Below are 12,969 nucleotides of genomic sequence, written 5' to 3' on the forward strand. Positions count from 1 at the left end.
ACCAGATTGACAGCTGCTGGATGTGATCAATTTGTTCACATTTGGAGCAATTTTTGCGAGTGAATGAATTAATAGTGTTTGGAGTCAACGGGTTTTCACGCAGTGGAATGTCCGAAAATTGTAGTTCCCCTATTTCTTGTGTCGAATTGAACTTTGGTCTTCTTCATTCACTGTTGGCCGGCTAGCTTGCTAGCTTGTCTAGCTAGCCTAGCATTAGCTGCAGCAGGACTCCATCTTGGAAATAGCAACCATAGACAGGTAAGGTGTTTCATTCTGGTGAAACAGATCACAGGTCATGTTACATCTAAATGTGTTCATGTTTTTGATAACGGGTGTTTTCCATTGATAAGTTAAGGAAGTAGGAAAGAATTTACTCATTTTCTGAGAGCACCAAAGCTAATGACAAAGCTAACGTTAGCTAGTTAACAAGTTAGGTAGTTGGGCTATGGTTGCTGCTTGGTTTCTAGCCATGTAGCCGTCACGTCAACAGGCTGACGGGTAAATAAATAATCTTTCCATGTCCTCTCTTTTTGTGTTTATGTTCCCAGAGGACTGTCAGATGGCTATCCTTCTCTAACTGCGATGGAGAGCTAGCTCATTAGCACTGTCTTTGCTTAGAAGCTAATCCAATTAGCTAGCTGCTCGCTAGCTCTCTTGACAGCTAACCAGCTAACTTGTATCAATTGCTTTTGGTGGATCGATGTGTTGCATTTATGTCTGACAGGCAATTGCCTTTTTTTTTGCCAGGGGCCATTGTGCATACGTTAGAATTAGCTTTGAAATAGCAGGTGTTTCAGCTTCAGTTTCGTTAGCTGTCAGCGTATTTGTGAAGTAGTGGCCCCTAATAAGGTGTATAAACTATGACATCCAGTAGATGATCATTATAAGAGCAGCAACCACAAAGTCACTAAGTCCTTAATTATGCTTTTCACCCTTAGAAGACCTTATCCTCATATAACTTAGATTAGTTTGAGACTGCTTACTAGGATGTATACAGTGGATTTGACATCATAAATACCTATGACCGACTCAAAAGATGGTAAACTCTATTTTGCAAATCAAAAGGTGGATAAAAGGAGTGCAGGTGTGTTTGCCCTCCACTACATCTCTGGTTGTAGGAGTTGAATGGTAACGTTGAGTGTTGGCTCATACAGGTGAGTTCACTGTAGCTGAGTCAGGAAATATCTTATTACATCATCAGTGTAGCTTTATGCAGCCAGTCAGAGTACTGCTATGGCCTGCTGAATACCTGTTGCATTCTGTATTTTGCTGTCATTGATATCCAGGGGTAAGCATGGGAACTGGCCCATAGTTTATAACATGCAATGATTGATGGGCTCCTTAGTAAGCCTCTGACTTTCAGCATCACTAGGAAAGGTCAATGAAGGATGATAAATCTCAGTGTTCTTCATACCACATCATATCTCAAAACATATACCGGTGTTAAGAATGTGTTCACACTATTCAAATACGTGTGAATATTTTTTGTGTCCAACTCTAAGCCTGCCACTCTGTCCCTACATCTTAGCCTTTTGCTATCATTCCTTCATCCGCTTATTGTTTTGAATAGGCTGCTTACCATGAATTTAAAAGAAGGTGACCTCTGCCACCCAGTCTCAATACTCATACATCTCCCTGTAGTATTATCTAGAGTGGCTTCTATGACACTGCAAAAGGTTAATCCAGCCATTTTGAGGTACACTGCTTCTCAAATATGAACAGCATGTCATTGTGATACTGTTTGGTTATCCAGATTGGTTTGAGGCATTGTCCAGGTAACCTTAGCAATATGCTGTTCTGGTTCTTGGATGCTGTATTCAATTGAGGTTGGTAGTTGTATTGAGAGTCCTTTGACTTCAAGCTTAACAACTGGATATTTGTGTGTCAGATTTTCTCATTGGATTTAGTTGCTCTTAAATATTGTCCAGTACTCAAAAAGAATTCCAGTGTCCTCTTCACCGAAATTCTTGTAGGATAGATAAGAAGTGACCACAGCTGTTGAGAAACGTGGTCAGACAGGTTTTACTTGAAGGTTGGATAGTCCTTACATTGTTTATAGCAACCAGAATATACATCAGATTCTCTCATGTAGGTCCAAATTCTTTAGCAGTAAATCAGGATTCCAGGAGTCCATTAATGCAGGTACATGTTATATAAGTTTATAGCGTATAAGGTTGTAAATACAGGTTGGCTAATTTTGTGTGCATACATAACAAGCCTGAGCAACAGAATTATTCTGACTTCATGAATTGTCAAGACTTGTGTGCATAAAAACGGTGTCAGTCAGCCTCACCTTTTGAGACATTTTTACATCCGTCCCATGGTCAGGGTCACTGCTGACCACTGTACATTCTCTCTGACTGGGAGCCAATCAGCAGCAAAATAATGGCTCTGCATTAGCTGTGGATTAGCTTCCTGTTACGCTGCTCAAAGTGCAAGCGTCTAAACTTTTGTAGAGTTTGACATATTTCTATGAAAAATTACGTTTCAATAAAAAAATTCTATTTATTCTTTTACCAGGTAAAAAATATTATTGGCAGATATTTTTAAAAGTTTAAAAGTCCTTGGCAAGTGAGCCAAAAAGATAATTTTGGACACTGTGATGGGTAAAACCTGGTAGAGTTGCCACCAAAACCAAGCAACCTTTCTTCTGTTTTACTCTCAGAAAGCAGGATGGACAAGAATATCTACATCGTCCAAGGTGAGATTAGTACTGTTGTTGGTGCCATCAAGAGGAACTCCAGATGGAATACCCACACTCCATTGGTAAGTTAATTATGGTCAAATCACAACTATATATCCTCATTTTAATTGAGTTAAGATTAGATTCCCTAAAACTCCTAACATTGATTCACCAAGTCTGTAATTGGTGTCACTGGTAAGGTAGGTCTAAACTTCAAATTGTTCCAGTGACTCAAATCACATGTTGGTTAAGTTTTAAAATGTTTTTGAATTTCTGGTGGATTGATAAAAAAAAGTATCTCTGTATTCAACTGCCAATTCTTTCTTTGTCACCTATCTAGCTTATATTCTGCAAGTTTTTAAGTCCAAAAATATCATTATTAACTGCGGCAACTGTCTTACAACAAAATACACTTTATCACTGCCATTAATCAGTGGTACAGTCAGTTATGACTGATATGTCATGGGCTTTTTCTTTTGAGTTCAACAGCAACGCTTATGAATTCCACAAATGCTCTATTGTTATTATAAGCTTTGGATATCTCTAACCTTTTGTTCTTCATACGTTATTCAATTCATCTGTGAGCTGAACAGCAGTTCTTCCTTTTCAGTCTTGTATGAAAACATTGAACTTAATCATTTCTCTCATCTCCTTTTGAAAACTTATCTCAATAGTTTTTAGTAGGTACACTGGGAGGTTATGCTTTAAAGTTTTTCTTTGATCTGTTGTTGACAAAATTTGCTTTATCAGCAAACTCCTCAAGTTTTACATTCAGAAATGATGATTCAATGTGCTAACCAAAGCTTCCCAGCTGATTATTGACTTCGAGGGCATGCATTGATAAAAAGAAACTAACCTCCAGTGGGAAATTGCATCATTAAGTGGTCAAATTACTTCAACACACATGGTAACATATGATTAGCTGGCGGTTCCTTTTCATCTTAGAAATACTTCCATGAAATCAGATATTTGTCCAAGTCTGATTATGTTTCCCCTTCCTTGGGGCAGTCACCAGTGGCACCTAAGTTCAAATCAATACTTGACATCTGTTTTTTATTTTTAATATTTTAGTTTTATTAGTCATGCCCAGGTCCATGGCCTTTTTTCCCATAACGTTGCCCAAATTCCATAGGGTGTAACAGCTAGCTGTACCTTCTCGGAATGTCACAGCTAATAAATGGCAACTGTGAGATGATTTTGAGACCCTATGGTGTCAAACAAGGTATAATATAACAAGGTGCCAACAGGTTTGCCAGTGTTGTGGAGGCCTGAACATACTTGCAGGTCTTGTGGATAGTTTTGCTAATGAGCCATTTCTCTCTTTTTTTTTTTTAAAGAAACGATAGCAGTAATTTCCACAATGGATTTCAGTCAGTTAAAGTCAGCTAAATCATGAATTCAGTTCTATAGTCAGTAAATATTGATGGCAGTGTTGTATTTGGCACTAGAGATGGTGAATCATTTTCTTTGTGGATTACAGTGTAACAAATTCTCACAAAACAGTTAAACACCTGCTTTATTGAACACATTGAACTGAACACATCCAGAGACTGTGCATTCATGAATCAAATTAGATTCAATCTATTCTGCATTTGAATGGCAAAGCTTTTTCTCATTGTCCTCCCATGCTGCTATTATCTCTGCTGCCATTTGTCATTATTTCTTCTCTGCACAGGATGAAGAACAGGACCCATTACTCAACAGCTTCAGCCACCTCAAGGAGATACTCAACGGCATTAAAGGTAAGTCTGACGGCGGGAATGTAGGTCGGGTGTCAGGTGCTGGCATCATTAGGAGCTGTAGGCTTACTTACTGAATGTCTGCTGTATTTACATCTACATGGTGGGTTCAAAATCAAGTAAACGGCAACATAAAGTGTGAAAGTTTCTTCTGGTTTTAGTGATCACTAACTTAAAGCTACAATATGCAACTTTTCTCCTCGAGACGGGAAGTGTATTGTTAAGTCCCGCCCTCCTCCCCCTCAGTTGGTCAAGGTCGTGCCCCAACACTTGTCACTCATCTTAATGAGTTGTGTACCTTGAAACGACATCTAGCCTGAGACTGAGGTAACCGGCATCTGTAAAGCCTCCACAGGTGTTAGCAGACAGTGAATGCAGCCGATCTGCAATGAAAAAAGCAATGCTGATGTTAGCCACAACCAGCTCACTGCTGGCCATACACCCTAAATCCTCCCCAACATCATTGACAAGCCAATTTCAGGCAAAGGAGGGGATTTAGGCATGAAGACACAGGGTCATAGACAGATAGGCACAAACTGATAATGTAGAACAGGGTTAGGCAACCATGCGGAATAGAGTGCCGAGAGTCTGCAGGTTTCATTCCAACCAAACACTACACTGATTTCACTGATTAGCACACCTTCAACCAGAAAGGAGGAACTAATCAGTGAAATCACCTGCTGTAGTCTTTGATTGGAACGAAAACCTGCAGACTCTCAGCACCCCATGGCACATGGTTGCCTACCCCTGATGTAGAATATATCCTAGTTATAATTGAATGAAATAGTTGCATACTGCAGTTTTAATGATTTCAAGAGGCCTTTTTCATCCCATAATACAGTTCATTCCCAATGGTAACAATCTTTTCCAGAAGACACAAGCGGCCACTTAGTAATTTGTACAGCATGATAAGGATGTGAGCAAAATGGACCAAAATCATACCTGAAAAAGCACCCATCACCACTCGTGACCCCCCTATCACTGAGGGAAGTCTTAGGTGTTTCTATTATTTTGATCTATGTAACCATTAGTAGATATTTAAGGTAAGTCTCATGCCCTCCTGTCAGCATACGATGCTCTTGTTGACTGTGCAGAAAAACACAGGGCAACAATATTTAAAGTTCATTTCCCTTTTTAAAGATCCCTGAGGTCTGCCACCGCTCATGAAAGCTAGCATGTTCAAAACTAACAGCCACATAGGTTTTTTCTTTCAATTTTCCCTGTTTCAATACATTACTTGAATAAACCTCAGGGAGGTGGGACCTTGAGGTTGAGCATATTCAGATTGCTATCACAAAGTGCCTTTTTCCCTTGTCTGAAGAGTAAGGGCATATTTAATCAGGTGTGCTCAGTAGATTTCCACTGAGAAACGTCTTGGCCTTTCACGTTTGTCAACATTATCTCTCTCAACGTCTTACTGTGCGTGGGATTTTCTCCATTAGATAATTTTAAGATGTCCCAAGGAAGCAATACTGTTGTTTGTTCATCTTTTCTCCAAATGCCTCATTATGAGTAAGACGATGAAGGTAAATGTTACGTGGAGTTGTGCAAGTGTTCCTCTCCACGCAAAGAGGTGAGAAAATTTCAAACCATGTGCATCGGCGGTCGAGACAACTCTGTAAATATTCAATCAGACCTACACTGCACTATTCACAGTATCTGTACTTTGCACCTCATTGAAAGGAAAATCTGCCTTTAAAGTGAATTCACATATGCTATGCTAACCAAAGAAAGCTCTAATCTGTCATATAATCAAGGGACACTTTCTAGATTTCTACTAGTTTCTACTAGTTCTTCCATTAGCAATGAATTGACCAATTTTATGGATATAGAATGTATTTTTACTTTTTTGGGTGCTTACAAATGGTTCTGAGGTAGAAAATGTGTCCAAAAGAAAATCACCGCAGTCAGGCACTAGGACCGCACAAAGTTGTTCAATTCAATTAATTGTCAATGGAGATGCCTAAGTAAATGTTTTACACCGCAGATTTAAGTCATGGCTCCTTTGTTTTGAGCTAAGGGTTGGCCTTTTTTCAAAAATTTACAAAAAAATGACTCGACTGTCCAGAGTCGTTCAGTCGTGAATCACGTACATACATCAATGCGTTGAAAATCCGCCTGTTTTTAGGCCTATCGACTTTCAATAATACCTACTTCTGAAGTGAATAATACACTTAACTAGTACTGCGTAAAACACTCTAGTGCAGGTTCGACTATAGTCCCAGTGTTTGACATTAGAGCATGGTAGTGGAGGAAGTAGAATACATTTCTGTAGATTGGACCAGATCCAGTATTTTGTCTTTATTTTTTCCTAAAGGGATTTCAGCAACTTGTTTTACAGATATGAATAAGTGGAAATAAAAAGAAAGAACACCTTCATAGATTCCTATCCAAACCTCATATTTGTAGATCATTGGTAATCCAAATATCTGCATCTGTTTTGTATTTTGTTCACCTGTCATGATGATAACCATGTTGTCTCACTAACATGCTTTACTGGTAGCATCAATAGTGAGTTAGCTGTAACCCACAGCTACCAGGATAGCTTGTGTTGTGTCTACTAACACAGTAGTTAGTAGTAGTACGAACACAATAATGCTTTCAATTGCAATGCATCATTTGTAATTCGCAAGTTCAGAAGAAGTGAACTGATTGCGTAGGGTTAGATTGCGTAGGCTGTTTCAGGAGAAACTGAAACTAAAACTCACCTTCATAATTGAAGAGGGAACTTGTAGCCTTTCTCTAGTTTAGATCCAGGAGTCAATAAAAATAGTCTTTGTACTTCACCAATGTTAATGTTGTGCAGGTTGTGGAGCGATTTAGTGAAGGCCAGAGCTGGCAACAGGAAGTTGTAATGCACCTGTTTCTCAATTCGGAAGCTGTTACCATGACAATGTGAAAAGGGCCTATACCCTAGTGATATCTAGTGGTAATTTTAAAAATTAATGTTTTCGAGAGTGAATGCTGCTTTTTCCGCGGATAAACACATATTCCGCGGGCAGACCTATTTTCCGCAGTAAATTCCGCGATCGCGGAATCCTGGAGGGTCTATTTGTAAATTTAAGGGCAAGTATCACACAAGTATTTTGACACTTTATTTGGAGCACTCATCTCAACCTTTGATAGAACTAAAATAAAAACTTACAGTACTCTTACACAGGTTTGGTCTTCAGGTTGCTGGTGTTGGTGACAGTAATGCTACATAGCTTGTCAAAGTGCCAATTGTCCTTTAAGGTTTACTCCTCGTAAAATTCAAGCCAGGTTTGCACAGTGAGCCCTCAATGTTACACAAGATTGTACCATAGGTTAAAGTTGGGACTCTTTGAAAGTATGTCCATCTAACTGATACAACACAATAGTGATTCAACCCATAGCCAGTTCATGAAAGCTTATACAGTTGCTGTTCTAAACACCTGGTGTAGCATAGGTCTTTTCTGGGAAGAATCTTCTAGTCTAATCTTCACAGGAAGAACTGGGTAGTTAGCATGCGCAGTGATAGCCACCATGGCTGAACAGACAAAGAAAAGAGTGGTATTTACAGAAACTCAAACTGCATCAACAGAAAATCCAAAGAAAAGGACGTCACAGTACTGCACACACTGTTTGATTGACAAATGATCTCTGGGAAGTGCATTGCAATGTTTCTTGAAAATCCGACGAGTGGGCAGTTTTTGTTCCCAAACAGATTGATCAACAATCTTATCAACTCTCCACAGATATATGGAAGGTTGTATCGCACCTTTAAGGGTTACGATTGAACATGGTCTCTCTCTCTAACCTATCACTCTATCACCATGTGTGGTGATTGATCATGTGTGAGTGCCATTGTGTGTAAATGGAGCGGTGCTGGCTGACAGCCGCCCTCCGGGACGACCGAGCCAACTCTGCGGACAGCCCTTTGTGTCGTCATGCCTTTGCAATGAGGAGTCCTGGCAGCTCCCGCAGCCCTCCAGCTCCAGTTGTAGCAGCCGTGAGCAATGGGAAAGACGCAACACATGGAGCCCCGCGGCCACGGTCCCGGGCCCCCACCTCCGCTGGCCCGGAGCTGCCTTCCTCTAGGGAATGCCTCCACCGCCGCGAGATGGACAGGCGCTGCTGTGCCAGGGGCCTGGGAGGAATCCACCACACCGGTTAACCCTCCTCTCTCCTCTCCCCCTAACCCCTTCCCTCCAGCCCTCAGATCACCAAAAGCCTTGTTAGTACTCCATAGCCAGCATCAGGCAGCAAGTGCTCCATTATCCTCACCTACCTTGATTCCATTACCGCTATTGCATTTGGCCTGAATGGACGTCAAATATAAAACTAAAATCTAGCTTTTTCTATTTGACGTACTTGGTTAAAGCGTAGTATTTTCGCAGGTTATTTTTGAGGACATTTGCATGAGGTAATGAGTCCATGTCAAGGATATTTGGAGCCCTTGTTGCATCCTTAAGCCCAAATCCCATGCGCACTTGGCTTCTCAAATGCTATGTCCATACCCTGATGAGAGACAAAATGGAGATCAAATAACCACGGTGGAGCTGAATTCTGTGCTTGACAGACTGATCAATTTGTTTTGTTTTTGCCTCGGCATAACAATCTAATAGGTCTCTCTCCCTCTCTGTGTCTCTCTCTCTCTGATATCCACAAAAACACACCAGTAGTTCGGTGTGAAATCTTGCGGGTGGGCTGTGTTGTGCTGCTGCTCTGAGGGTTCGCAGTGGCCCAGCTGTCTGCTTAATGAAAGCCCAGTAATTCCATTCACTCTGCTGTGTGTCTCAGCTCCCTCTAACAACAAAAGCCAACCAGCGAAGGAAATATGGATTAGTCCATTAGTCCCCACAAGGTTTCTCAGCCTCTCTCTCTCTCTCTCTCTCTCTCTCTCTCTCTCTCTCTCTCTCTCTCTCTCTCTCTTCCTTTCTCTTCCCCCTTTCCATTGTTGAGGGTTTCGCTATTCTGGCTGCTCTGCTCTGTTCTGCCCAGTGTGATTGGCAGGACCATGTGCCACGGAGTTGGAGAGCAGTGCAGCTGGAAGTATATCATCTGCAATTTTAGTTGGGTAAATATAGCAGGGAGTCTTGTCAAGCAGAGAGATAAATTGTTCTGGGAAAGGAAGTGTTGTCTCTCTTTCTGAAAGAAGAAAAAAGTTTCCTCCAACTTCTGGAAGATAGAAGGTTTTCTCTTGATTTCCAAACAAAGAGGGCACAGTTGAAGACGCTGGGCCAAGGACGGGCCATGTGTTGCGATGCCTCAGCTCCACCTTGCCCAGCCACCCCACCAAATCAAACCCAGGAAGCAGGGCCCATGCCTCACATTTAAATGGGATGTTTTGGATGGGGCCTAATGCCTAACGCTCCATCCCTAAGCTCATTAGACCCATATAATTGAGTGCTTTCCACAGCTTCGCGGCCAGCATCTGTCTTTAAGTCTGAACTATTTGTTTGCAAACACTTAAAACCGTAGTGTTTCCCCTCTTACAACCTAATGACATGGGGTTCTGAGGTTGAAAACTAATCGAACAGCATGGCATGAATATTGTTTCAAGATAGATTTTTAAGAGGAGCAAAAGACCACTGTTTTCAAGGATTTTTATTCATTTTTCAGATGGATACAGGGCAGGATAGAGGGCAGAGAGATGTGCGGGATAAGAACACACACTGCCGTGATTATGCTGTATTCACCGTAGCGGACTGAACCATCATTTCAATCCCGGAGTTTATTTTTATGTGGCATCTTCCAATTATCCATTACATATCCAGCTTTGCTTGCTTACTGTATATTTCCTTCGTAATATTATTTATTACTTGCATCATTCGTTTTCCCGCTCGCATATTAACATTAGGCCATTTAGATGATTTTTTTCAGGACTTTTTGGACCTGTATTTAGTTCATCAGTGCTGTCCACTAGTCGGCGAACATTTGGCTTCACGGACCAGTAGCCCTTGTGATGACAGAGCTAGCCATGTGGGCCATGTTGCGTCTAATCTTGGCACTACACTGGAATTACAAACAAGCAGCTAATAGTGACAAATTGGTTCGGAGATGTGATGCGCGGTGTCTGTAAGGATGAACTTTCCATTGGCCAGTGCCAAAAATGTGAACCCATACAAAGCCAAGAGAGTATTGGGGGTTCTCCAACATCTTAAGCATTGAAGATTGAGTCTTCCATCTCTCACGTGCCATAGGCAGGAAAGTATTCCATATAGGATCCACATCAAACAGACAAATCTGTCTCAATCCCCCGTTGAATAATTCTGTGGATTTGTATTATTGCTGGACTATACCTCAGAGAGTAAGGGAGCATGGAGAATTCATTCATTCAGACATGTATTTTCTTCTCTCCTGTGTTCACCTATTTTTTTTTTTCTGTTCTACTTTTGCTATGCAGAAGTCACTCCCAGCCCTCAGCTTTTTAAATCTTCCATTTTTTTCCACCCTCCTCTCCCATCAACCCCTTCTCCCTCATAGCGAAGGTCAGACTTTTGACAAGTCTGCAGAGGAAGCGGTCTGCCCTAAATCCCTTCATTTTTATTCATACAAATACAGGTTTAGATTCCAACACCCCCCAGATCCAAAGCCAGAGTGGCCTTTTGACTGACAGCTTTCTCCTTTTTTTTTCCAAACACTAACGAAATTCACAAGCACACCTCTAATTGACTCGAATCACCAGCAAGGCACCAGAGGTAGATATCGGGGGGGCATGGCAGTGGATTTGCAGAACGTTGTGGAGGATGATTTGATTACTCTCCGGCTGACCTTTCAAATAATTATCTCGCTGTCCCCTAGGCAAAGGACAAAGCAGAGATAATTTTGCACGGAATAGTGAAAATTATGCATGAGGAAAAAAATATTTTTTTAATCAAGCTATTTGAGGCTCAAACATGCAATCTCATTGTACGCACTCATTCATTTATTTTATTTGTTGCAATAAAACAAGTTGCTCAAAAGCCAAAGGCTCAACAACACGATGAGTGTCGTGGTTTTGTTTTGAAAAAATGTTCCTCTTGTTTTCACTCGGGCTAATCTGTGCATTACTGACAACCTCACTAATTCATCTCATTTTACCATCTTGTCAGTCATCAAGAGGGAGTGCACACACACGCTCTCCCTCTCAATCTCATTTCAAGGTCAAGTGTGTGTGTCTGTGTGTGTGTGTGTATGTGTGTGTGTGTTGTCTCGGCCCCCCAGCTGTGCTCAGGCAGGCGCTGCCAGGCCTCCGGGGGTCGCAGCCTGAGCACTTGGGAACCGACAGTGGCCTTTTAACCCCCCCCGCCCTCCCTCGCCACCCGATATTCACACATATATCACTCCCAATTGAACCCAGCAGAGTGCAGCTGGCAAATGCCGAGGAAGAGGAACCATAATTCATGTCGCTCAGCCACTTATGCAAATATGTTTACTCACGAAGGCATTCTGCGTAAGGAGAATCTGCCTTATGTCAATTCTTTGCATGTCTGCTGTGTTGCCCCGGGATCCTGTGGCTTTAGACGTGAGATCATTGGTTAGACTCTCAGTCCTGGCGTCGATGTTATTTTTATTACTCAGTCGAAAGACAATAATTTGAGTGGGTACAGTTGTCGCTTGCTTTAATGCCTTGACAGTTTTTCTTAGGCTTGATGTTGGGTTCACATGCTACATAGATATTATATTAATCCCCTTATGATATTTGTGTGTCAGCATGAGTATAATAAATTACAGCTCAGTTAAGATGGATATAAAAAGTTAAAATAGAGAAAAGGTATTCAGAAAAAATATGAACCAATAAATTGTAACTATGGAAATTTGACTATTTCACATATTGACATGATGTCATGTTTCACATGATATTTCCAAGTTTACAGATTATTATACCATAGAATGGCCATTGAGTACTGACCCACATTGCTACAGCAAGAATATTGAATGGTCATCATTACATTAGTGCAGTGGTCCTCACTCATTTTTGGATGGGAGGCACTTTGGCCATTGTTGGGGCTTCACACAATTGTCCGGCCATGGTCCAACAGGGTGATATTTTTGCTTATCTCATAATTTCCTGTATTCCACGTTTACACAATACAAACATAAGAATAATACCAGGGCACTGTGGTGGCCTCATTACCAGAAATCATGTCAGGTGATGTCAGCAAGCTGCACACTCCTTGGACCTAAATTTCATCTTCTTAGTGTTTTTGTACTCTTTCTTTCTGAGTTCAAATGGTATTGTTCTCACCTGCCCAAACACACAGAACTTAAGGAGTAAACGATTGTATTAACCACTCCACTATAAACTATAGGCTAATGGAAAACATATTTAAAAAAAAAAAAAAGATTACATATGGTACGTGCCCTAGACCACTGAGTCACCAGGACGCCCCTGAGACATGATGTCTGATCATGACTGATTCAAACAATATAAGTGCTCAATCAGGAAGCATCAGCTGATTAATTACTTACTCCTGGTCTTTGTACTGCTACTGCACTGATGATAGTCAGAGGACAGGTTAGTGCACCCGAGCACTTTTTTGTTTTTGGCATGTTGTATTAAAAGAAGAATTTAGCATTTATCTCAGCGTAAGTACTGATTCA

The 12,969-nt window shown here is 41.1% G+C and overlaps 1 protein-coding gene across 1 annotated transcript in view; it reads left to right on the top strand.

The window, feature by feature from the left end:
* The window catches only part of gbf1 (golgi brefeldin A resistant guanine nucleotide exchange factor 1), an 82,647-nt gene continuing 69,678 nt past the window's right edge, over positions 1-12,969 (top strand). The window contains exons 1-3 of the mRNA XM_071901906.2: positions 1-258; positions 2,666-2,766; positions 4,359-4,425. Of these exons, the coding sequence (XP_071758007.2) occupies positions 2,674-2,766; positions 4,359-4,425 (160 nt within the window). The 5' untranslated portion in view covers positions 1-258; positions 2,666-2,673. The remainder of the gene's footprint in view (positions 259-2,665; positions 2,767-4,358; positions 4,426-12,969) is intronic.

The sequence above is a fragment of the Centroberyx gerrardi genome, chromosome 15 (assembly GCF_048128805.1).
Source record: "Centroberyx gerrardi isolate f3 chromosome 15, fCenGer3.hap1.cur.20231027, whole genome shotgun sequence".
Lineage (NCBI taxonomy): Eukaryota > Metazoa > Chordata > Actinopteri > Beryciformes > Berycidae > Centroberyx > Centroberyx gerrardi.